Raw genomic sequence first — 26,846 nt, 5'->3', positions numbered from 1 at the left:
TATTATATTTTTTGTTGGCAACACTAAAAGTGGTCAGTGTGACCAACATCAAAAGGACACAACCACTATGAAAATGGCGGCCACCAGGCAGTGGTCATTTTTAGGTATCATACACGAACCTAATAAATATACCTGAATTGCCAATTCAATGAAACGTAAAATTCTGCTATATTTCGGCCAATTAAGTCTTGTTCTGTTTCTACTGGAGTTTTGTAGACCAAAGATTTCACATGTCTTCACAGAAAAAAATCTAGCAAGACACTGCTCCACCTCTGGTAATCCAATGGTGCTCAAACCGCTGAGCCAAATCCGTTGGAAAATCTGCGGGATATGTTTTTGTAGGCAAAAGAGAGTTTCAATATCTCTTGTCGATACAGATCAAATCAATTTGATTAACATTTTTTTCAGATGAAATCTTCATGTATACAGACGACATTTTGGTAACTTATATAAAGTTTCTAAGCAGAACATTGCAAGTCATTAAGTGCACTCAAGCGATAGTCTCCTATAACGTGCTCCTGTTTTTCTTTGATCTAGATCATTATAAAAGCTTTCTATATGATCGTCACCACATTCTGAGGTTGGTACATATGCTTGTAGGATGTTAAAATTGGTGGTACTAGTAAGCTGTATCATTATTAATTTGTCCGAAAAATAACCTACATTTTTATGGCTTTTGTAGTTTACTATTGCGATTTAATTACGTTGTAGACTATCTTCTCCTGCGTAAATTACGGTATGGTCATCTATTACTATTTTTGCAGAGTTAGGCCCACGCATCTCACCTATTCCACGTATACTGATCTCTTTCAAAATGTCGTGTATGGATTTTTTTAGAAATTAAATTTGACGCTAGCTGATCGGGAGATTCTTTACACATCTGCCCTATTGAAGGGGAGAATAAAAGAGGAAAAAATAAGAACATTAAAATTTCGAAAATACACACATACACAGATCGGTCATATCTTCGAAGTTCTAACGTATTTTCATATCTTTGGTCTTCTTAATCTAATGAGACCATTTGCACGGTGGTAGCTGTTAATTTTTCGGCGAAATATGGCATTTTTAAACACCAAACTTAAAAATGGCATATTTGGGAATTCTTAAAGCGCTCTCAACCAGCACCAACTCAGATTACCCTCAGTTCATTGGAAATTATCCCTAATTAGAATCCAGGGAATAACTGGCGCTATACCGTTCAGCCACTGGCCCTAAGGCCATATATGGCCCCTTTACGATTAAACGTTGGACATAGCCCTAAATTATAGAGAAATTTACGAGCCATTACTAAGGTTATTGGCGGTAAAATTGATTAAAGCTTCCCACAGAATTATTTTTTATATTGCCTATGGCCCATGCAATTTATATTTAAAGCTTTAAACAATTAAATACGTTTTAAAAAAGAAACATTTCACGAAAACTTCAACGAAAAATCTGGAATCTAAATACTGTTGTTATCGGCACAATAAATGGGTTGTCTTAAGTTGTCATATCAAATTGAAATGCACTTGCTGTTTTCAAAATGAGATTCAATACATGGAGATGAATAAAAAGTACACAGTCCTGGTGAAATAGAGATGCACCCAAGTTTATACCTGACTATCAGAGAATCTCAAAATTTAAAAAATCAAGTTCCTTTAGCATTTACCATGCTTTGCAAGTAATGGTTTTAGTAATGATGACAGTAAGGTTATTGGGAGCCAAAAAGGATATTTTTGAATGCAACTGGAGGCTATAATAGTAAACTATGTTATTTATAATTATTAATATGAAATTCTACAAAACCAGATGAAATAAAAGTAAAGAGATGGTTTCACCTATTTTCACATTAGCATTTCAATTTTTCAGACTCTATATTATCAGTATTGCAAGATGCGAATCAGAGTTGAGTCTGTTGAACGCATTTGATAATGTCAATATTTTTTATGTATTTATGCACATCCCAAAAGTGTATTGGCATTGGATAGCCTCATTTGACTTCACATGAACGGTTCACCTTAATAACAAGGCCGACTCTGTTGAATGCCTTTCATAAGGCTTCAAAGATATCAACATGTTGATGATGTCAAAAATTCTTATTTATGTCTTATATAAGGTACGTCCCAAAAGTGTTTTGGCATAAAGATCATTAATAATTTTTAAAATCCAATCTTTTCAGTACTCTTCATGATATGGTTCTTTAGTACTATTAGAAATAGACCGTAGTTATTTCTGTCAAAACGTCTGAGAAGTCTATAAATAAATTCGAATAGGTGAGATTCTGGTGAAGTTCTTAAAAAAAAGAATAGGTGAAAATACAACGTGGGGTCCGATAGGGATGTGTCCTCTCACCTTTGATATTTAACTTATATCCAATAAAATTATAAACGAAGCATTTAACGCATAGAAGAAGCTCCTCTCCATTCAACCTCCTTTTGAATGGAGTCAGACTAAATAATATTCCATACGCCGACGATAACATGGTGATAGCAGATAGCTTGAAAGCACTGTAAAGGTAAATAGACCATATTGAGCAGTACAGTCAACATTTTGGTCTTAATATTAACGTAAAAATAACAAAACAAATGATCATTAGCAAAAGAGATATAAATGAAGATCACCTATAATGTCGACGGAACTCAAATTGAAATGAGCTATTTCTTGTCAGTATTACAAGAATTCAATCATGGTTGACTCTGTTGAATGCCTTTGATAAGTCTTGAAGGATACCAACCTGGTGATAATGTTAAGATTTTTAATTTATTTATGTACATACGTCTCAAAAGTGTTTGTTGCCAGTTGAAAATTAAGTTTCTTTAGTACCTTCCACCCCATGTTTCTTCACTATTACTAGAAGTAAATTCCAGTTCACTCTCCTTACATATATGACTCTCCTTTAAGAAATCTTCATATATATCCTGATAGAACAAATTTTGGTAGTGTTGTTGGTATAGTTATTGTGAAAGAAAAAGAATATTTCTTGATGCAACTGAAGGCCATAACCATGAACTTTGGAATTTGTCATGATTATTATGAAATAAAAAAAACAGTTCAATTAAAAGTATTAATAAAGTCTCTGTTCGATCAGAGGTGGATTCACTTAACCTCATTTGTACACTTTAATCTCCTAAAGTGTGTTGTCACTATTGCAAGATGTGAATCATGGTTCACCCTGTTGAACGCCTTTGATAAGTCTTTCAATATACCAAATCGTTTATGATGTGAAGATCCCAAAAGCGCTTAGGCATCAAAACCATTCATAATATTGAAAATTAAGTTTCTTTAGTATCACATTATGTTTCCTCAGTATTACTAGAAGTAAAGCCTTTAAGAAGTCTACAAATATATTTTGATATACGAAATTCTCATAGTGCTTATTATTGCAAGTCAAAACGAATATTTTTTAATACAACTAAAGGCTATGATAAGTCAATTCTAGTATTTTTAATGACTTATGAAATTCTGCAAAAGTAATGGCTCCAATGATGCTTGCATCTAATTTCACATATGCAGTTCAACTTCCTAAACTCTATGTTGTCACTATTGCAAGACGTGAATTTAGGTGACTCTGTTGGAAGCCTCTAATGAGTCTTGAAAGATATAAATTTTATGTTTCATATTATATACTTCCCAAAAATGTTTTAGCATGATAGCACTTATTATTTTTATATACATAGAATTTCCAAAATCAAATACCTATAGTTCCTTCTACGCCAGCTATTTTAGTATTGTTAGAAGTAGAATGTAGTTGGGTCATTCTCATTTAACTTTGATATTTGATGTCTTCAAGACTTTTTTCTTCAGGTTTTGTTTGTTAGTGTCGATTAGATGTTTTAAAATAAAAACTAAACACGGATTAATCACATGTTTAGGAAATAATATATCTTGATTTTATCAATGTAATTTTATTTCATTTTAAAGTCACAAAATGTCAAGGTTCGTCACGGTCTCTTTCTTAGTTGCTTTCATACTATCATGATTTTTCGTTAAGGAATTGTTTTTTACTTAGGCTTTACTTAGATAACTAAAAAATATTGATTTAATTTTTAACTTTTCGCCTATAGGAAACACGTCTTTGCTTTTCGTATTTATTAAATTCTTTCAAAGTATTGTCTCTAAAAAATATGTCAGGTTCGTCACTACTATTAAGAAAGCGTAAAATTCTTATATGGACCAATTTACTATTTCCAGTTAACCACCTGCTTGCTAAATGAAACCATAGTGTCGCTACGCAGTGTAAAGAAAGTGTTTTTTTAGTTAAATACTGTGTTTAAAAAAGTGTTTTCTTGTGACTTTAAGGTGAGTATGTTTATTGCTTGTCAGTTACGTCACGCAAATAACTTTAAATTTCTTTATATTTTCTTAAAACTAATTATTGTATTTTGTTAACCAAAGCAAACTAAAAGTTAGGTTATGTTTACAATAAAATACCGGTCGCCGGTCATAGTCAAATAGTCTTATTTTTAATAAAATGTCAGGTTCGTCACGGTCAGCTGCGTTACTATTCTTTCGTAACGCAGCTGACAAGTTCGTGACGAACCTGACGTTTAAAGTAGTAAAGTAGACATTATTTTCAGCAATGTCGTTAACACCGGCTGAACGTGCAAGGCGTTATAGAGGAAAACTGAAAGAAAACCCCGAAAAAAGACAAGAATATTTGGAAAAAAGCCGAAAGAGGGCAAAGAAGTCCAAAAAGTCTATAGAAGAACTTTCCGATAGGGAGCAGCGTTACCAAAGAAAAAAATGGAGATTGTACCAACAGAAAAGTCGGCAGATAAAGAAACATGAACGTGAACAGGACCAATTTCTTCAGCAAAATACTCCACCGGGAAGTCCGATACCCCTGCCCGATCATATTCCTATGGAAGATGTTGGAATAGTAAATGAACCTCCAAGAAATCAATCTTACTTAGAGGCTAACAGGTCTTCCGGAAGAAAGAGACTTCGCAAGGACAGAACTGCTGCATACAGGAAAATCAAGCGTTTGGAAAAGGACTTGGAAAAAACAAAGCAGTCTTTACGGAAGTATAAGAAACGTTGCCAGCGATACCAGAAAAAGAATGTTGTGGCAGGGAGTCAGAAAAGTGAAACAGCTAGTCCTTACAGTAAAGCCATCCAAGATACCAAAGGATATAATGTTCCTGAAACTGTAAAAAAAACTGTAGTTTTTCATAATGCACTAGTTGCACAAATAAAAGACAATTACTCAAAAACAAACAACGAAAAAGAAAAGCAAATTATTTCTAGAGCCACTAGTGGAACCATTGTCAAAAAATATAAATTTTTAACAAGAACTAAAAAGGTACTCCAATGTCATTCTTCAACTACAATGTCAAAAGGGAAAGGAAGATGTCGACTTACTTTACATCCACTTCATAAAAAAATACGAGACTTTTTTAATAGAGATGACATAACTACGTTAACACCGGGAAAAAAACAAACAGTAACACGAGGCAAGATCAAATATCAGAAAAGATTGCTAAAGGAAACCCTTAAAAATCTTTATGAAAAGTTTTGCAAAGAGTTTCCTTGTAGTAAAATTAGTTTTGCGACATTTTGCAGGCATAGACCTTGTTGGGTTGTGAAACCAAAACTTTCCGATAGAGATTCTTGCTTGTGCAAAAAACATTCCAATATACAGCATAAACTGGATACTTAAGTAAAAGAAAAAATACGCACAGAACGCAACATCGAAAACGTATGTAAGCTGGTTACGTGTGATGTAAAATCAAAAGATTGCATGAAAAATATCTGCCCAAAATGCCAAGTTCAGGCCGCTATAATCCTCGCGGATATTAAAGATCCAAATAAATTAGTTAATTGGAACTTTTGGAAACTTGAAAAAGAGGAAAGGAGCAAATCAGGCAAAACATTTTTTGTTAATAAAACAAAGCTTATCCGTGAATCTGGAATGCTAAAGAACCTATGCACAAATTTTAATGCAGAACTAAAAACAATGTTCTGTTGGCATGTCTTTAAAAAAAATCATCAAGCCAGTCAAAGGCAAAAATGTATTTCTGAACTAACTTATGAAGAGGCTGCTGTACATATAGATTTTTCTGAAAATTACTCATGCAAAATGAGTTCAGAAATACAGGCAATGCATTTCGGTTCCTCACACAACCAGGCCAGTCTCCATACCGTTGTAGTTTACTATGACAATAAACCTCCTGAAAGTATATGTACCATTTTTTCCTGTACTCGGCATGACCCTCCTGCTATTTGGGCCCACTTACGTCCTGTTTTAGAAGAACTAAAACAAAATGGTGTGCAAACTGTTAACTTCTTTAGTGATGGCCCAACATCACAATACCGCAACAAGGACAATTTTTTTTATTTGAATACATATTTTAGAGATTATGGATTTTCAAATGCTTCATGGAACTTTTCAGAGGCTTCGCATGGTAAGGGTACTCCGGATGGTGTTGGGGCTGCAGTCAAAAGAGTAGCTGATGGACTTGTCTGTAAAGGAAATGACATTCCAGATGCAGAAGCGTTATTTAGGATTCTTCAAGGAAAAGTAAATGTGAAACTTTATTGGATCGATTTAGAAGATGTCATTAACTTTGATTCCAAAAAAGAAATAAATAATCGTTACAAAATGACTAAAGGCATTATGAAAGTAGGTCAAATTATTTTAAAAGATTCTGAGTCCGATTTATATGGACGCGAATTATCGTGTTTTTGCAAGAAATTGCCTACAACATGTGATTGTCATTCATTGCAACGGATGTATTATCAAGACTGTGAAACTGTAGATTCAGACGATAACCCAGAAGATACCACTCCTCAACAACAGCTTCAACAACAACAATTTTTACCTGTGACCTTTGAAAATGTAAAAATTGATCAATGGCTGCTTGTTAAATATAACAATGTGATATATCCGGGCGTTGTTACTGATACAAATAACGATGAATCCTGTGAAGTTAAAGTTCTGCATTCTGTAGGAGTCAATAAATACATTTGGCCAATCAAGGAAGACAAGATCTGGTATAAATTTGAAGATATAGTGGGTTCTATTGAAGCACCTACTAATGCAACTAAACGAATTTTACAGTTTAAAACGCCGTTTTGGCTTGAAAATGGGGAAGGCATCAACTAATTTAACCTAAGTATTTTATTATTTGTTATGAGGTACTTAAAATTTAGAGTTTATTTTGTTATGTTTGGTTAAATTTAGAATTTACATTTTTGGTTAAACGTTTTTGTAATTGGAGCCATTTAATAAAAAAAAAACAATTATTATTTAAATGTGTTTGTTTTCTATCAATTTTTAGCATCATTGTCAGGTTTGTTACATCAGTGTCAGGTTCGTCACTATTTAGAAAAACACATAAAATATGGTATTGCTTTTTATAGAAAAATAGAAACTAAAAAAAAAAAAAATTACCCATCGGCTTCTTGCAATAATTAATGTTTTAAAAAGAATTCTTAACCTGGGTCTAAGGCTAATTTTCTGACTTTTAAGAAATAGTGACGAACCTGACAAAGTTCAGTAAGCAGAATCACTCAAAAATGGGTAAAATAAAAAAAAATTTGCACTGCTTTTGCCAAATTGTGTTATAAAACATGATTAGAAAATGATTTGTTTGTTTTTTTGCATAATATTAAATATTTTGTAATGAACGATTTTCACTATTGGTTTGACGACTTTAAATGAGAATGACCCAGTTGACTATGTCAAAGGCGTTTCAGAAGTCTTTAAATAATTCCTTAGGGGTGAAATTTTAGTAGATGATAGTAAACTTCTGGTATTTCTAATGGTAAATATGAAATTTTGCAAAAATGGACCAAATAGACTCAATGACGCCTCTATTGGAACAGAAGTAGACTCATCTAACTCCACACGAGCAGTTCAACTTCTCAAACTGCGTGCTATCAGTATTTGAAAAAATAAATCAAGGTTTACTAGTCTTTAAAGATACCAAATTATTCATGATGTCAAGATTTTTTATTTAATATATATACATATCCCAAAGGTATATTAGCATGAAAACTATTCAAATTTTTGTGAAAATTGAGTTTTTTCAGTACTTTGCACACCAGGTTTGTTCAGTAATGCTAGAAGTTGATTCTGTGAAAGATCCTTGAGGAGTCTTCAAATATATCCTGATAGGAGAGATTGAAGTGCTGGTGAGTTTATTGTGAACCAAGAAGACTAATACTATACGATTTATTAATATGAAATTCTGCAACAGATCATGTAAAAGTAAAGACTCCCAACGCAGCCTCTAATGAAGCAGAGCTAGAATTAATAAATTTCTCATGTGCAATTCAAGCTCTTAAATTATGTATTGTCAGAATTGCAAAAAGTGAAATCAGAATTAACTCTATCAAATGCCTTAGATAAGTCTTAAAAAAAACCAAATGTTTCTGATGTTAAGAAAATTAAGTTTCTTCATAACCTTCCATTCCATTTTTTTTCATTATTACTAGAAGTAGATCGCAATTGACTCTGTCAAACGCCTTTGAGAAGTCTTCAAATATATACTGATGGACAAGACGAAGGAGTGCTAATGTGAATCAAGACGCATATTTTTCGACGCAATTAAAAATTGTGATAGTAAACTCTAGTATTTTAAATGGTTAATATGAAATTGTGCAAAAGCAGATCACCACTGCATATATTCCTATTTGGTCCCCATGGAAGAGGAGCTAGAGACCCTGGAGGATGGAACAAAACTGGAGCTAGTAATTAGGTATTATCTTAACAGGAGTCCAATAAGTGCATCACTAAAAATGGACCCATTAGACTTAGCTTTCTTGGTCAAGGAGGGAGGTGACGATGGTCAATGGAGCGGAGATTATGTCTAGAACAATGAAGTTTGAAGAATAAATTAAAATAATATTAAAAAATCACTAAGAATAATGATCAATTACTGTGTTTTGCAAGTGTTTCTGATGAAGAAATTTTTGTTTTAGGTTGGGGAGGCTATGGTCATTCGTAAACTGGTTTTTAGTAAGTTTCTGGTATAATTTCTGAGTAATAAAGCCAACGGAATACACGTTTTAATATTGTAGATGGATGACTACATTTAAAATAAAATAAAAGATATATTCGAATTTTTTGCATATATTACGTTAAACCTTCCATTGGCTAATGCTTCCATTGAATCGGTTTCCACTTAACTAGAATATCAACATCAAAACCACTTTCATTCTCATTAATTGAATATCATTATCAATTTTAGTTTAGCATCAAAAGTTCACTTTTGTTTTCACTTTGTTTACACCTTCTCTGAGGAAAATATGTTAAAAAAAATCTGAATATTATCTCTTTAAGGCTGGACTGTGAAGAACAAGTACATTTTCTATTTTCAGTAATTCTACTCCCTCTCTATCTATGGAAAAATCGATAATATATAATTATGTATACGTGATCAAAACTATATTTTCTTAACACTTCATTCAACAAGGATCATTCATTTAGGGAAGGATGGAAGGAAGAAAAAAAGAACACACCTCTTACCAAAACTTTCGGCAATGGAGTTCGTGATTCCCTCTATAAGCGTCCGACAAGTGCAAGGTATTCATGACTTTCTTCACAGGAGTAAACATTAATACCACCTTTTCTTCTCATCAATTCAACGTCGTCATTAGTTCAGCTCATAACTCCAACCTCAATTCATCTTCTTTTGCACCTTCTATGAGGAAAATGTGTTAAAAGTTAAAACAAAGTTACACTGTACCGCAGGGACACCAGAAATTAAAGAAGATCTAGAATCGTAAGATAATATGATAAGATATAATATGCTGAATAGATATTCTGAATCCATCTAGGATATCTATGGAACCTATCGAAACATGCGTATACATCTGAATAAATTGATGCTTATAAAAAATAAATCACGATTGATCTGGATATCTGAATAAAAAAAGCAATCTTCTGGATTTATAATTAAATTGAAATAACTGAAACAGGCAAGGTAATGTAAACGTCAAAGCTAATTGACTTGGAAGTTGGAATATTGAAGAAAAACTTATTTCAAAAAATAACAATTGGGTTAGAGCTAAAAATACCAATATTTGCTCGGACATGCAATAAGGGATTATCATACAAATTTCAAGTCTACCTTTAAAAATAACCCTTAGGACTCGTAATTCTTGATTTTTTAATTTTCCCTTAGTAAGTTGAGCTTTATTAAGAAGGAATTTTTTGGATGGAACTCATGTTATCTTTGAAGAATTTTTTTATACACATTCTTTATTGTCACTCAAGCGTAAATAATAAATTATTCACAAAACAAGTGATAATAAAATAAACGGTCTTTAATAGTATTTGTACGCTCCCTTGTGGCCAGAAGCTTATCAGCGGCCATGACCTCCCCAACCTAAAAAATCAAAGAAAAGTTAAAAAAAAGAAAAGACTTCCAATGGTGCCTCTATAGAAGCAGGTATGCACTTTACATATGCATTTACACTTGCATATTCCTAAGATGTTTCCTCGGGTACGTCCCGAAGATACTTTTGTACATTCTGCGAATTTAATTTTTGAAGTTTGGGATCATCATATTTAAGTAAGTTACTTTAAACATACCAAGTTATTCATAAAGTAACTGTTTTCTCATTCATAAAGTTACGTTCCAAAGGTGTTTTGTCTTAAAAATCATTCATAATTTTTAAAATGAATTAGCATGGCCAGAAGCAAATTGCTGTGTACACTATCAAAGGCCTTGGACAATCTAAATTGTCAATTGAATCAACAATTGTCAGAGTATTTCAGATCTAGATGGGATATTCCTATCTAAGATGTTTCCCTTGGTACATCCCAAAGATAATCTTATAAATTATGTGAATTGAATCTTTAAAGTTTAGGCTCATCATATTCAAATGTTACTCATAAAATAATGAGAGAAAAAAAGAATTTTCGTTCACATTTTCATCCTGCATCGTACGAGAAACAAATTTATCTAAAATATCCGTTAATACGCCCTTTAATTCCGTATATTTTTATATGAACGTTATGCTCTCATTCCGGAAATTGCACTCCGTTATCGTTAATAGTATCATTTATCAATCAAACACTGATGGCGTATAATTTTTCGAGATTATGAGTATACATCATCCTGTCGGATCTTAATCGCTCCGATGTTACTACCCGGGTAATCTAAATGAGCTTTTTTCATTCGAATTACGTGGAATTTTTCTTTCATGGGACATTAGTCCAGAGACTTACTTGCTTCTACCACTTAACATAATTATCATATATATGAACCATCAATAGGGCAATAGTTAATGTAGTAAAGAATTTTAATTTTTCCTATTAAGTAATGCTCCTCTCTCTCTCACTCCAACCTTTTGCTAAGAACAAAGATGTGACTCTGAAGAACCTTGATTGAACCTGATGTCTAGCATTATTCTTTTGAAACTAAAACAGTAGTACTAGAGACTACTATGACTCAGCTAGAGAAAAGGAGATCACTCAATGAAGCTACTCAATAAACTCAGTTTGCAAAAAGCAAAAATTACCTATTTTATATGATAACTTCATTAAATAGTATATGTAAACCATATAATTCCAGACCCATTATTTAACGTAATTTATTTTACGTTGCCCATTTGCCTCGCGTAAAAGCAGCAACCGTTAAAATTAATGATTTAAAAGCGATTTCAACCGCACTACTATAGGGCCGTAAAGCATTTCTGAATAATAATAATAATATAATTACTTATATCGCAGTTCGTTAATTCAATTATAAATTGTAATTCATTTAATAAAACAGAACTTATTAAGTACATAAATTATTAAGTTATTTCCAAGGTCCGCCAGGGTGAAACCATGTAGGCCTCTAACACATAAATATCTCTACCATATATCCAGAAGGGATCAAAGAGAGCTCTGACAAGATGATTGCACTTAAAAGACTAATAGAGAAGGGGATGAAGGAGAAACAAGAAAAGAAAGATCAACAAATAGTGACAATGTAATGAAGAAGAGTTAGATAGATCAACAACAGCAAATAAAGAAAGAAGAAAACCCAGCTACAACTTTTTATAATTAAGAGTAACATTTAATTGATTCACTGCAATACTCAAAACCAGGCGGTTCTCAAGGGTCTTGGAGATATGCGCAGATAAGCTGTGGTTACTTTTACAAACTTTCTAGCTAGTCTAAACAACCTAAAAAGGATCCAAGCAAAGCTTTACACAGATTGAACTTAAAAGGAAAACAGAAGGGATTTGAACAGATCATTAATAAAGATGATTTGATAAAGAAGAGATTAGATGCACTAAAGCAGTAAATAGAGAAAGAACAGAGAAAAGATCAGCAGAGGACATAAATGAGAAAGACACTAAAGGAAGAGATTGAGACTAACAGATTAAGTATGGATATGGTGGGATAAAGAACTTTTAGATGGACTAAAGCAGTAAACAGAGAAAGAACAGAGCAAAAATCAGCAGAGTACACGAATGATGAAAACACTTAGAATACAGTCAAGAAGATGGTTTCACTATGAATATCTTCACAAGGATCCACGCCGTTACTTTTTGATGTTATTGTCTAGTCCTGAATCCTAATTTGTCAAAAAGTTCCAGATTTAAAAATGAGAGAGAGAACGGAATTAGAGGATCTAGGCAGAACCTTATTTGGATCAGACGTGGCACTTTGATATTCTAAAAAGTAATCTTTTACTTTTAAGAAGAAAGAAACTCTAAAAGAGATAACCCAACCTTAACCCTAACCCAAATTCCACAATCAATTATCTCTAAAATGATAAATTTGACTAAGAAGAGGAAAAGGCAAAAGAGGTAACAAATTCAGTTAACTATATAGTATCTCAGTATTTTGCTAACTATCTGGCTTTATAACAACAACCCCAACTTCACAAGCTTATATTTCATCTTAAGAACCTTGTCTTTGCTGGTTGGGTATTTTTAGATCCTCGTACAACGGAAATATCTATATTTTTCTTTTCTGTGCCACCTGACTTTAAGTTACTTGAGTTATCCAGGGGTCATCTTTTTTTTTGAATAAAAGGTTAGAGAAAGAATAAAAGTAAAGACTTGATGCAAGTAGGGCCTTACTTGGGTATAAGGCGTTGTCCCATGATCTTTTTGACGATATGTGCACACGACCATTATGCAAAAGAGAAGGAAAGAAGAAGAAAGCATGAAGCAGATAGAGACAAAAATGATAAAAACCAAGATGAATCAACATAAGTAAATAGAAAGAAAGAAAACCAGCAGAAGAAGAGACAAAGTAAGAAAGACATATAAATAGAAATGCAAGACGTATATCTTTGATAGATAAAAAGAAAGAAGTAAAGCAAAAATCTAATAAATATTTTTTTCTGAAGTTCTCCCTTTTCTTTTTCTTTATCTGCATTTTCTGCTTCTTTAACCTCTTCCCCTTGTTTTTCTTCTTCTTTATCATCTTCTTGGTTAACAGAAGTAAAGCGAGAGGAAAGATGGTAAGTAACTACCAAATTCTACAGATGAGATTATACTGTTATATTTTTCCTTCTAATTGTTCTTCTTGTTCTTCTTCTCTAGCACCCTCGTAGACATCAGCAACAAATAGAGAGGAAAAATAGATCGGCAAAATATAATTGTGTAGATAAGATTTTACTGCAACATTTTGTTCTCCTTCTTCTTTTTTTTCTTCTTCTACTCTATATTCTCTCTGGTCAACAGTAGAAAGCATGAATGAAGACACTAAGAATAAAGTCAAAAAGATCGTTTTACTGATCATATTGTCTATTGCCGTCTATCCTAAACCATCATAAATGTCCATTGTCTATGGATCATTCAATTGTCTATGCGATTTAACATAGACATAATGAGATGAAGACAAATTAGATGGACTAAAGCAGTAAATAAAGAAAGAATAGAGAGAACATGAGCATATGACATGAATAATAAAGATCGTAAGAATAAATACAAAAAGATGGTTTTACTGTGAATGTCTTCTTAAAAATCCACGCCGTTGCCTTCTGATGATATTGTCTACTTATGGATCCTAACCTACGCCATCTGCTGACATTAGGTGATTTGTTGAGAAATAGGTTTTTTGTCTGGAAAGTGAGACAGAGAACAGAGTTAGAAGATCCAGGCTAGCAGACCGTAATTAGGTTAGTCGTGGCATTCCAAAAAGATCCCGAGTGACGCAATCCTAATTTCATAACTATTTATCTCTAACGATAAATTCTACAGTAAATTACAGAAACGAAAAGAGATGAAGGCAGAAGGCTTATAAACCTCAACCTCATAATTTTAACGTCTTCTTAACAACCATGTCTTTTGCTTGTTGGTCATTTCTGGAGCCTTATATATCGGAAATATATATACTTGTTTGTTTTGTGCCATCTGGCCTTAAGTCTGACCGAGTTATTCAGGAGTAATCTTCGTTCCGAATAAAGAATAGAGAAAAATTTAAAGGGAAGAATTGAAGCAAGTGGGGCCTTACTTGGGTATGAAACATGGTCCTATGATGTCTTATCTCTTGGAAGATATCTGCACACGATGAATTGTATAAAAAAGAAAAGGAGAATAGTATGGAGCAGATAGAGAAAAAATTAAAAAAAAAATCAATATGAATCAACCACAATAAATAGAAAGTAAGAAAATTAGTAGAATTAGAATATACAAAGTGAGAGCTGCTTACAAAGAAAAAAAAATAAAGACGTAATTTTTTCTAAATTCTTCTTATTCTCCTTCTTCTTTTGCTTCTTTTAATTGTTTTTCTTTATTATCTTCTTGATCAACAGCAGCAAAGGGATAGGAAAGATAATGATGAGTAAGACAAAAATTCTACATATAGAATTTTATTGCTATTTATTTTCCTTGTAATAAATTGTTCTTCTTTATCAATTTTCTAGTTAAATTAACAGTAGAAAAAAGAGAAGGAAGAAAATGAATGAAACAAAATTTTACAAATAGGGTTATATTGTCATTTTTTTTCTCTTTCTCCTTCTTTTCTTTCTTCTTCTCCCCCATCTTTTACTTAGACTTGTTCTTCTCCTTCTTCTCTAGTCTACAGTAGGAAATAGAGAAGGAAAAAGATCGGCAAACCAAAATTCCGTAGATAAGATTATATTGCAAATTTTTGTTCTGCTTTTTCTACGGGTTCTCGTTTTTCTTCTTCTTCTTCTTTATCATCTTTTTAGTTAACAGCAGATGGCATAGGTTATGAAGATAGTTTTACTGATGATAATATCTATTGTCGAATCCTAATCCGTCAGAAATATCCAGAATTTTTTTGCCTATGCCATCTAACCATAAAGAAGAAAGGGATTAAGAAGAAAAATCAAGAGATCGTCTCTATCAATCTCTGTCAAATCTCTATCGAGATAAGTCTTGATAGAGATTTGAGACTTGTTGAAGAAGATGAGACAAAAATATGGTAATTCTAAATGTCTTCTCAGGGATCCATGCCCCGCGCCTTCTTCTCATATTAATGAGAAAGTATCGTAGGTTTAAGCCTTTAAATAAAATTGATTTTATTTCAGAAGAAATGCCGCCTTTTTGGCCTTTATTTAGACCATCTTCAGGGCTATTTCTGTCTACGCATCAGCCGATGTCCAGTGATGAAAACATTTTGAAGTGTTACATCTTTGTTTTAAAAGAATAAAGGAAAGCACCGCAATTCGAGGAACGAAATAAAACAGGCCATGAATACACTCAATGGCGACTGCTGTTGAAATCATTATACTGAATAGGCATTTCTTCTGAAATAAAGTTAGTTTTATTTGAAGTCTTAAACTTGCGACCCTTTCTTTCCACTTTCCGAATCCTAATACGTCTATCCTATCTGACCTTAAAGAGGAAAATAATTAAGAAAAAAACCAACAGATCATGCACAGAGATGATGGAATGAAGAAGAGCTAGATGGACTAAGGGAGTAAATAGGGCAAGACCAGAGAAAGGATCAGAAAAAATGACGAATAATGAAAAGATAATGATGTAAACATCTTCTCAGGGAATACCGTTGCCTTTTGATAATATAATTTTTTTCTGCATTCTATTGCAACGGAAATTTTTAGATTTTTTTTTATATATGCTATCTGACCTTAAAAAGAGGAAAGGATCGAGTATACAGTTGATGGGATGAGGAAGAGCCAGATGGTTAAAGCAGTAAACAAAGAAAAAAACGAGAGAAGATAAGCAGAGATCATGAGTAAAAAATACACTAAGAACAAAGACGTTGAAGACATAAAGACACTAAAGAAGATGATTTTACTATGAATGTCTTCTCAGAGATCTACTACGCTGCTTTCTAATAATATTTTCTGTTCCTGGATGCTAATCCATCAGAAATGTTCAGATTTTCATTGTCTATGCCACCTGACCTTAAAGAAGGACAGGATTGAGATGAGAAATGAACGAATCAAGTATAAAGATAATTGGATGACACAAAGTTAAATGGACTAAAGCAGTAAATAGAGAAAGAACAAAATTAGAGGATCCACGCTAGCAGAACCGTAATTGATTAGTCGTGGTACTCTTATGTTCCAGAAAGAGCTCAAGTGAACGTTGGCAACCCTAATCTTTCAAATCTTTATCCCTGGAAGGATAACCATCTGATCTTGACTGATTTATTCAGTAGTCATCTTTCTTCTAAATAATAAAATAGAGACAGAACTAAAGCGAACCATTGATGCAAGTAGGGCCTTACTTGGGTATAAGGCGTTGTCTTATGATCATTTATCTCTTGGTCAATATTTGTACGTGACGAAAATGTATGCAAAAGATAAGGACAAAAGAAGAGCATGAAGCAGATAGAGAGAGAATTAATAAAAACCAAGATTAATCAACAAGAGTAAATAGGAAGAAAGGAAATGAGCAGAGGGTGACACAAAGGGACAGAGGCATATAAATAAAATTACAGACATAGGATTACATTGTTATTTTTTTTCTCCTCCTCCTTTTTCTTCTTCTTCCCCTTCTTTTACTTATTCTTGCTCTTCTTCTTCTCTATCATCATCCTAGTCGACAGGAGCACATCAAGAGGAAAGAAAATCAAGTCTAAAGATAATGGATTGAAAAAAAGCTAGATTGAGTGCAACAGTAAATAGATAAAGAACAGAGAGATTGCCAATAGAGGACATCAATGATAAAGGCACTAAAAATAAAAAAAATATGGTTCCACTAAAAATAGCTTTTCAGGAATCCACAACGTTGCCTTTTAATAATATTGTCAAATCCATCAGAAATTTCTAGATTTTCTTTATCTTTGCCATCTGAATAGATGGACTAAGGCAGTAAACAAAGAAAGAAAAAAGAGAAGATGAGCAGAGAAGATGAATGAAAAAGACACCAAGAATAAATATAATAATATAATTTCCCTGAGAATGTCTTCTACTAATCCACGCCTTCTAAAGAAGAGGTTAAAGAAGAGGTAGGTGGCCTAAAGTAGTAAATAGAGAAAGAATAGAGGTGGTTTTAATGTAAATGTCTTTTCAGTGATACACGCACTTGACTTTTTATAAAATTTCCATATTTCTTCTATCTTGCCATATGAAGGAGTAGGCTTTAGATCTGGAAAATGAAAGAATCTTAATTTAAATTAAGAAAGTTGAGAAATTCTAACAGAGATAGAGCTTAATATTGTAAGATAGAGCTGAATATGCTAGAGTGAACGTTAGCAATCCTAATTTGAAAATCAATTATCTCTACTGTAATAATTATCTACTACAGATTACCGGGTTCAAAAGAAGAAAAAGGCGGAAGGGGTAAATAATGCAATTCTTATCAACTAACTGGCCTTATAAACCTCAATCTCGTAAGCTTTCACTTCTTAGTAACTGAGTTATTGATGAAATATTAAGAAGAAAGATGACTCCTAATATTTTTTCTGAATAATAGGATAGCGAGAAAAAAAGAGATGAATTGAAGAAAGTAAGGCCTTACTTGGGTATAAGGCGTGCATCTCTTGGATAATATCTGCATACGACGAATTGTATTGAAACAGAAAAAAAATCTCCTTCTTTTCCTTCTTCCTTTTCTCCTTCTTCAACTTGTCCTTTGGTTTTTTCTTCCTTATAGTCTTCTTGATCAAGAGCAGCAAATGGAAAAGGAAGAGAAACAATGTATACAAAATTATATAAATGAAATTATATTTTCAACTGTTTTTTTCTTTCTAGTTCTTCTTCTTCCTCTGCTACTTATTCTTCTCATTTTTCGCGATCTTCTCTTCCTTTATCTTCAACTTTATCTTCTCCTCGTTTATCATTATCCTTCTGCCATGAACAATGAGCCAAGGCGAATTCAATTCTAACTAAATATTTTCCAATAATTCGCTTACAATACATACGAGCAGCAAGTGATTACCTGCTCTCGAACGTGCTAAATTGATTAAAGATTATACCGTTTAGTGCATGTACAAAGTACATCCGTTCTCGTGTAAATTTGATGGGATGCATCGCGCAAATTAAGTTGAAAAGCGGCTCCGTGGAAACTCACAATGACTGTGATGGCATAGTTAAAGTTCAGCCGATTACGTTAAAATCGATTCGATTCGAAATGTTCGAGTAATAAACTGATTAAATCTAAGCTTAATTCATTTGTTTCAGCGATAAAGGCGTCACTCCTTATACAAAAATGGTATAGGAGTTACATGGCCAGGCTCGAAGTGAGACGGAGATACACCTGGACGATATTCCAAACGTTGGAATATGCCGGTGAACAAGACCAAGTTAAGGTAATCTTAAGCAGTTTTATTTAATTAACATTCTTAAGTTCTTTTGATGATTGATTTTAGTTGTACAACTTTTTCAATGCTCTTCTTACTCATATACCCCAAACAGCCAACAGAGACGGGTATAATTCTAAAGGTGCTTCTAGAAGTTCTTCCTTTGGTAAGTTGGTACAACACTGCCCACTGAATCTACTAATTTCTTATCATATTTTTCAGATAACTTAGACTTAGAATTCGAAGATGAATCTCCGGACGAGGAATATTCTTACGACCAAGAAGATAAGAAGACCCTAAGGCATTTTACTTTGGAATATCCTTATACGGAAGAAAAAATCACGGAGCTGATAGAGATATTTAGAAAGCATCGGGTAAGTCATCAATTATCTTAATGTTCCAAATATATGAGGATCACAGTAAAACCAATTCAGTTTGGACAAGAGATGTTGTATGATGGTATGACGACAAGTAGTATGATCTCTAGATAAATCCCAAAAGTTTATTGGCTCTACTCATGACGTGGAGCTGAGAGGAATAATGTTTCTGGTCTCATGAGATCATAAAGATCTAGAATACAGCAAACAAAGACTCTCTAAGATAGAAAGAAAAAATCTTCTCTATATTGCATGCACCAAGATTCTCTGTTCTGTAACCCGATATTTCCTGACAGCTGCAATTTTATTTTCGAGTTGTAGGGTACAATTTTTTTAGTCCGGTAGTACCATCGCCTTTAAAACTATTCACAAGTCGGTTTCGGGTTCTTGGTAAAGTGCATGATATCAGTGATCAAATAAAACAGTTAACTATTAACAGATCGTATTCTGCTGATGGGTTGTAACAAGTCTTTTGTTTTGATGAGATGATAAAAGTTGATTGAACATTGAATAGTTTACTATATAGGATCGTCGATTGTTAGAAAAAAATATACTAGGTTAATACTATTTTATTCCTTCTGCTTCTCCCCTTCTCTTTCTCGTGCAATCTGTTATTCAAAGTATTTCACTCAGGTGGGGATTACTAAAAGTGCCTAAGGAAGTGCCTAGAGTTATTGATAGCACTTTAGGTTGATCCTGGTTTAGGTTCATATTAAACATCAGGTAAAACAACTCTTGAAATTTGCCTCCTATTTACTTTTCCAGAACATGTTGTATTCCCAAACCTCTGGAAACGCCTTTTAGATGCACCTAAATTACTTCATGTCAGAGCAAGACTACCTTTTATCTTAAATTCTATCTTCCTGTCTTAGTATGTAAGCTCCGTAAAGTCCAAATATAGAAGAAAGACTTCGGGAAGTTGCATTTACGTTAAGATTGCCTTATTTCTGATAATATTAAATAAAATGCTAATGGCTAAACTATAATATAAAGAAAATCTTAAAACTTAGAAGAAAAATTTTAGTTTGGTGAGGTAAAGCAGTCTTGATACCATTCACTGATAGAAACTTCCTATCTTTGCTTATGGAATCATTCACCGTGTTTTAGATTTTTCTAGTTGGTTCTTCTGCTGTCATTGATCATCTTTGTTTTGTTTGGCATCTCTTTTCCTCCTTCATTTTGCTTTTTTTCCCTCTTACTTGCCCTAAGTTAACTTAATTAGAACTTATTAGTTCATCCCTTTCTCCAATTCTCCCTGTCATCTGTATTTTACTCATTATTTAGAATTAATGACTTCACTTTTGCTCCTGACAAATGAAAAACAATTCTATATCTTGATCTTAACACTTGATGGTTAATCAAACTGTAACGCTGACTTCTAGGTCTCTCCTGTAATTTCCATTCTATCTATTTTACAGGGTTCTCCTGTTTATTTCTAATTTTTGATTTTCTTCTTGTTTGGTTGATACAGGTTAAGGTTCTATTTTAACATTCACTGAAATAACTATTAAAATGTGCTGCTTTTACACGTTTCCAGGTAAAATTGTTTTCCCAAATTTCTGGAAATGTCTTGAAGATTCCTCAGATTTACTCTATTTCAGGCAGAATTATAATATATCTCTAATTCTGTCTTCTTGTCCTATTATATAAGCTCTAAAGTCCAGGCATAGCAAAAGGCTCAGATTTTAAGTCAGAAAGCGCTTTAGCAACTTGTTTTTGCTTTGAGATTGTGAAGACAGACTACAAGATAATAATAACCAGTTCTAGAAGATACAGAAGGAGTTGAAGAGAAGAAATTTCTCAGAATATATCCCTTCATTCATCAATAAGTAGTAATGCTTCCCTGGTTGATTCATGATTTGATTAATTTCTTCGTTTGCTTTCCCTAGTTAATCCAGTTTAAGCTTTTACTTAAACTTCCATTAGAATAATTTTTAAAATTTGCTGTCTTTGTCCGTTTCCAGATCATGTTGTATTTCCAAATCTCTGGAAATGCCTTTAAGCTTCCTCTGATGTACTCCATTTCAGACATAATTATAGTTAAACTTTAATTTTGTTTTCTTAGACGAAAACTAAGGCTTTTAAGTCAGAATACCTTTCAGCAACTTGTATTTACTTTGAACTTGTAAAGAGAGAGTGTACAGATGTTAATAATTAGTTGCGGAAGATGAAGAAGCTGCATAACCGACAAATTAATCAAGGTTAATCCTTCCCCTCATTCATCAATAAGTCACAGAGTTTCAATGCTTCTCTGGTCTTCCTATTTTAATATGTAAGATCTAAACTCCAGGTACAGGAGAAAACTCGGTCAGGATGCATTTGAGCAATTTGCATAGGTATAAAATTTTGAAAAAAGAGTGTTTCAATGGTTTCCTGGCTGATTCATAATTTAATTGATTCGTTGGCTTGCATTCTTTAGTTGATCCAGGATAGGGTTCTATTTAAAGTTTCGCTGACATAATTATTAAACTTTTTCTCTATATACATTCCTAGATGATTAAAATATTGTTTCCAAATATTCAACCCAATCCAGCTCTTTCATAGAAATGCCCTTATTGACCATAAGTCAAGCCTTGATGAGTAGAATCGACTAAGAGATGATAAGATTTGCTTGAAACATTTCATATCATCAGCATATAGCCAGCAGCTACATTTGACCAAGGCCAAGGATGAATTGCAAAAGTCCAGGGTGGACAATTGATTGGATATACTACATAAAAATAAGGAACGATATTCGAGACACTAGATTGACACTAGATGACATTTTTAGAGGCTTGTTTAAAATTCGTATGAATTTCACTTAATTGCTTATCCTGGTTAAATGAGTGAAAGAGATGTGGTTGGTAAAGACACAAATTGCGTTAAAAGAGTAGTCTTTTGTAGAGAAGCTTATATTTCCAAAGGAATAAAAAAAGAAGACGAAGAAGAAGAGAAAGAAGAAGAATCTCAAAGAATGAAGAAAGATTTTCCAAAAGGGCTGACATATTCAGCTTTGAAAATAACATCTAAAACATTACACATATTACAACATCTGCATATTTAATATAACATCAAAAACACTTATTTGATGGAGTTGCTTACTCTAATTAGTTGAAACAATTGGTATGTTAAGGATGATTTCTATCATTGCCTCTAAATATTTGAGAAACCAACCGTAAGTGGAGAATGCAAAACTCATACAGTATACTCATAAGAGCATTCGATGCAGAATAGCATGAGTTTTGAGAAAATACCTACTAAGATTATAGCAGCACCTGTTTATTCTACACATAATTTAGCGGCAGTTGAGGAATCATTCAGGATGAATCTCAATAGAGAGGTAGGAATACAGTCAAGTGGAATGACAGAAGAAGACTCCTTAAGCTTGGTTGTTATCCCTCTGACGTTCCGGTAAAGGACCAAACTGGTATTTACTTTAAATATTGAGGAGTTGTTGGACATGATTGAAAATCCATATCATAAGTAGCATAAGGCCTTAATACCCAGACTGACGGAAACTCAAATATCTTCAAGTAAATCAGAGCAATTGAAAATCTATGAGACTTAAGAGAGTAAGTAACTGATCAGAGTACAATATCACTTCTATTGAATTCTGAGCATTAATCATTAAATCCAGCCAAGTTTCTGATCGACTCAAGAGTAGACTAGTCAGCAGATAAGCTGATACAGAGAAATTGCCTAAAGTTAGATCCTTATTTATTGACCTTCTGGTAAAGCAGCAAAATATGTAAAAACTTCTGGAAAATTTAAAACATGAGTACCATAAAGTTACAGAAAGTTTTCTCAGGATATTACCATACTAGTTAGTTCAGAGCTGGTGGTTATTACTACAACTGGAGAAAAATATGAAGAAACTGTAGAGTATATGGTCAAGGAACTCTTCCAGGAAATACGTTATCCATACAGAAGGAATCTACTGTTTTGGTTGAAATGGTAAACTTAAAAGGATATGATCAATACCTAAAAGAAGGAGAGAATATTGGCTTCAGAGCCAATGTGTGACAGTCATGAAAAATGCCGATAGAATTTGTCATTCAAGCAGACCTTTTCCTGTATATTTACAAACAGTTTTTGAATCCAATTTGACAATGGACCAGATTAGTAAATTGGGACGTCTTATTAAAGAAAATCAGGATACGTTTTAAGGAGCAATTAACTGCTTAGAATACAATGTTCAAGTACAACCTTAACGTACAAGTTATATTTCTGAAACTCTGGATAGAACTGCGGTGTATTATTGTCCATACTGAGGAACTCTTTTTCATTAATTCTTGAATCTAGGCGAGTGTATGACAGACATAGAGAAACTCTTTAAGGTTAGATCGTAATTAAAGCAAAATATGTAGGACAATTATTGCAAACTTCTGGAAAATCTCACTCAATCAGTGTCATAAAGCTTCAATACACTTGCCTATTATCAGGATTCACAGAAACTAAAATATATATTAGAGATCATGTAACTAATCAGAGAATACTACCACTTTTTTGTGGACTTTGGATAGAACTGCTGTATGTTGTGCTCACTGAAGTAAGAATTTCGTCTTTACTAATTCTTGAATCCAGGTGAGTTTCTAGTAGAGCCAAGAGTACAGTAGTCTGCAGATCAACTGGCACAAAGGAGCAAAATATGTGAAAACTTCTTGAAAATTCACACCATGAGTATAATAAAGTTACAGTATTCCTGGACATATTAGAGATTTCTATAATGCTATATGGTACGATGAAGTAAAAATACTCTTGTCTATGATCAAGATTCATAGAAATTCAAACATTTTTATCTAAATCAGAGCAACTAGAAGTCAATGAGACTTAAGGGAGCAAATAACTGCTCAGAGTGCAACACCTTGTCTATTTTAAGAGCTTTGGATAAAACTGTGGTTTATTTTGTACACTGAGTTGAGCAACTCTTGCAATAACTCTTGAATCCAAGTGTGTTTCTAACAGAGCCAAAAGTAAAGTTGTCTGCAAATCAATTGGTAGAGAGAAACTCCTTAATATTGACTCGAAATCTTTTGGCGAAATGATAAAAGAGCAAAACAAATAAGGTCTTCTGGAAAAAATATACACCATGAAGCAACATACTCTGTCTATGACCAAGATTCAGAAGAATTCAAACCTCTTCAGCTGAATCAGAGTAGTTGGAACTCAATGAGACTAAAGGGAGCAAGTAACAGCTCAGAGTACACCATTTCTATTTATAGAGCTTTGGAAAGAACTGCGGTCTATTCTTTATACCGAGTTTAAATTCTTGTGATTAATCCTTGAATCCAGTCGATTTTCCGATAGACCCTGGAGATCAACTGCCACAAACTTTTGCATCATGTAGAAAAATTTCACTGTGTATCATGAAGTGACAATATTCATATATACGATAAAGACTTACAGAAATATTAAACACTTAAACTGAATCAGAACAACAGAAAGAAATAGAAATCGAGCAAATAACTGCTCAGAGTATACGACCACTTCTACTGTTGAAACTTCGGATAGAACTGCGATCTGTTCTGCATACTGAGTTAAGCAGTTATTTATCATTAATACTTAAATCTCCTCAAGCCTCTGATAAGTACAGATAAACTGACATAGAGAAACTCCTTAAAACTTGTAATTCTGTTGCCTTTTGGTAAAGGAGAAATTTAAGTGGGATGTCGTGGAAAATCTATACTATAAATACCATAAAGTGACAGTACTCATCCCATGACCAAACTTCTTCAGCTGAATTAGAGCATATGGAAATCTATGAGATTTAAGGAAGCAAATAACTACTCAAGGCACAACCACTTCTATTTTAGGAGCTTTGAATGAAAGGACTGTGGTCTCTTCTGCAAACTGAGTTTAAAAATTCATCGTTATTAATATTTGAATATAGCCAAGTATCTAATAGAACCAAGGGTACAGTTGTCTGCAGATCAAAATATGACATAGAGAAACTGCTTAGGGTTAGATAGTAATATTTTGACATTGTGGTAAAGAAGCAAAATATGTGGAAACTTCACACCATGAGTGCCACGAAGCTTCAGTACTCTTGCCCATTACCAGGACTTACAGAAACACAAACATTTGGTTGAATCAGAGCAGTTAGAAGTTTATGAGATTTAAAGAAGCAAATAACCGTTCAGAGTACTACATCTGTTCTATTTCTGGAACTCTGGAGAGAACTTCGGTTTGTTTTAGACCGAACTATTTCACACCTTCACCGTTCATCCTTGAATCCAGACTAGTTTCTTTCTTTTCTACAGATTAAATGGTACAATTCCTTCAAAGTTTGCAATTTTGGCAAACGAAAATATACCTAATCTTCTGGAATAGCAATTTATTTCTTATTGCTAAATAGCGCTATCTTAAAAAAGTGAAAACTAGCCCAATTATTTGTTTAAATAGCATGCTTTTTCCTATCCAGTGACCTTAATTTGTGTTTTAAAGCTTGACCTTTAGATAGTGCCGCCTATGCTAATTCTAAAACAAGTTAATGCGAAAATGAATATTTCCGCCCTACTTTTTGCTTTAATTGCAAGACGTTATTATTAAACTAACACCATTGACATTGAACTGATTTTCTTTCAGCACTTTAGGTTGCCCCCCAAAGTGGTCGCGGACATCCTGCGTAGGTCGATAATGGCCCTTCGGAAATTACCAAACATTAACGTGGTGTCGACGGCCCTATCCAAGCAAATTACCGTTTGTGGGGACCTACATGGGAAATTCGATGACTTACTCGTTATATTGCACAAGGTACGTTCGAATTAAGCGAAACTCATCATCAGGATAATAACTTTAATGTATTAATACTATATAATAGCTAGATATTTTAATTAATTAAATTGAGAGTTTTTGTAGAATTTTTTTTTAAAGTTATAATTTGTTTTCCCTCGAGGAGTTATTTGTCGTTATTAAAGTTTTTTTGTGGCATGTCTGTACGCCTACATACATGCTTTTTACTACGATTTTAATCAAGTTAATAACATTACTAGGGTCGTTTTTTTAAATATTACAGTGGGCTTCTGGACAATTTTTTATTAACCACTTAGCATTTTTAAACATTTTCATGAATTTAGATTAAGAGTTTTCTCTTTCGTTCGTTAAGATGCAAATTAAAACGATCGTTACACGAAAATAGTCAACTTAGTTATTTACACACTTACAGTACAAAACACAGTCACTTACAACTACTAGAAATATTAATTTTTACCATATTTATTTTCTATCTGTATGTCCGATTTAAATCTCGCGCCAATATTCCGAACCAAACTTCGACTGAACTGTCAACTGACTCTCAGCGGCGACGCGGCTCCTTATAGTTTCGACTGACCACGATTCCGCAAGATTCGCTGACCGTCCACGCGTCCTCAACGGAAAATCCGCTGGTATTCTTGGCGTTTGCAATATCGTTACATAACCGTTAAAATTCAAAAAATCACAGTTAATATAAATTTTCTTTTATCGGTTGTCGAACTTGCGAGCTAGCTGCTTGGGTAAATAATTTATTATTTCTAATAAGGAGTTTATTATATTACTTTAATATTGAATTATGCTACTAACATACTACGAATTTTTGATGTATTAAAGACTATAATTTTATTTAAAAAAATTAGTATCTCTTCTGTGATCGATATAGCACTTGAAAAAATTGATAGGAATACATTTTTTAATAGTCATTTTTGTATATTACGTACGATAAAGGAAAATGTAACTTTTTCTCCGCTTTGGTCTATCAGCAGAGCAAAGTGGGGAGAAACCTACTTAAAAGTTGCTATAAAATATAAACAATTACATTTACACGAAAAAACAGGTCATAAATAAATAAAATAACTACTTAAACAGATGTATTAAATGAAAATCAGGTGCAACAAGGTCGT

General features: G+C 33.1%; 1 protein-coding gene across 1 annotated transcript in view; it reads left to right on the top strand.

Annotated features, from left to right (window-relative positions):
• LOC126738469 (serine/threonine-protein phosphatase rdgC) overlaps positions 1 to 26,846 on the top strand; it is a 209,332-nt gene that overhangs the window by 98,392 nt on the left and 84,094 nt on the right. The window contains exons 3-6 of the mRNA XM_050443832.1: positions 18,495 to 18,622; positions 18,683 to 18,779; positions 18,836 to 18,987; positions 25,555 to 25,722. Of these exons, the coding sequence (XP_050299789.1) occupies positions 18,495 to 18,622; positions 18,683 to 18,779; positions 18,836 to 18,987; positions 25,555 to 25,722 (545 nt within the window). The remainder of the gene's footprint in view (positions 1 to 18,494; positions 18,623 to 18,682; positions 18,780 to 18,835; positions 18,988 to 25,554; positions 25,723 to 26,846) is intronic.

This window comes from Anthonomus grandis, chromosome 7 (genome assembly GCF_022605725.1).
Source record: "Anthonomus grandis grandis chromosome 7, icAntGran1.3, whole genome shotgun sequence".
Lineage (NCBI taxonomy): Eukaryota > Metazoa > Arthropoda > Insecta > Coleoptera > Curculionidae > Anthonomus > Anthonomus grandis.
This window is presented reverse-complemented; position numbering and strand designations above follow the sequence as displayed.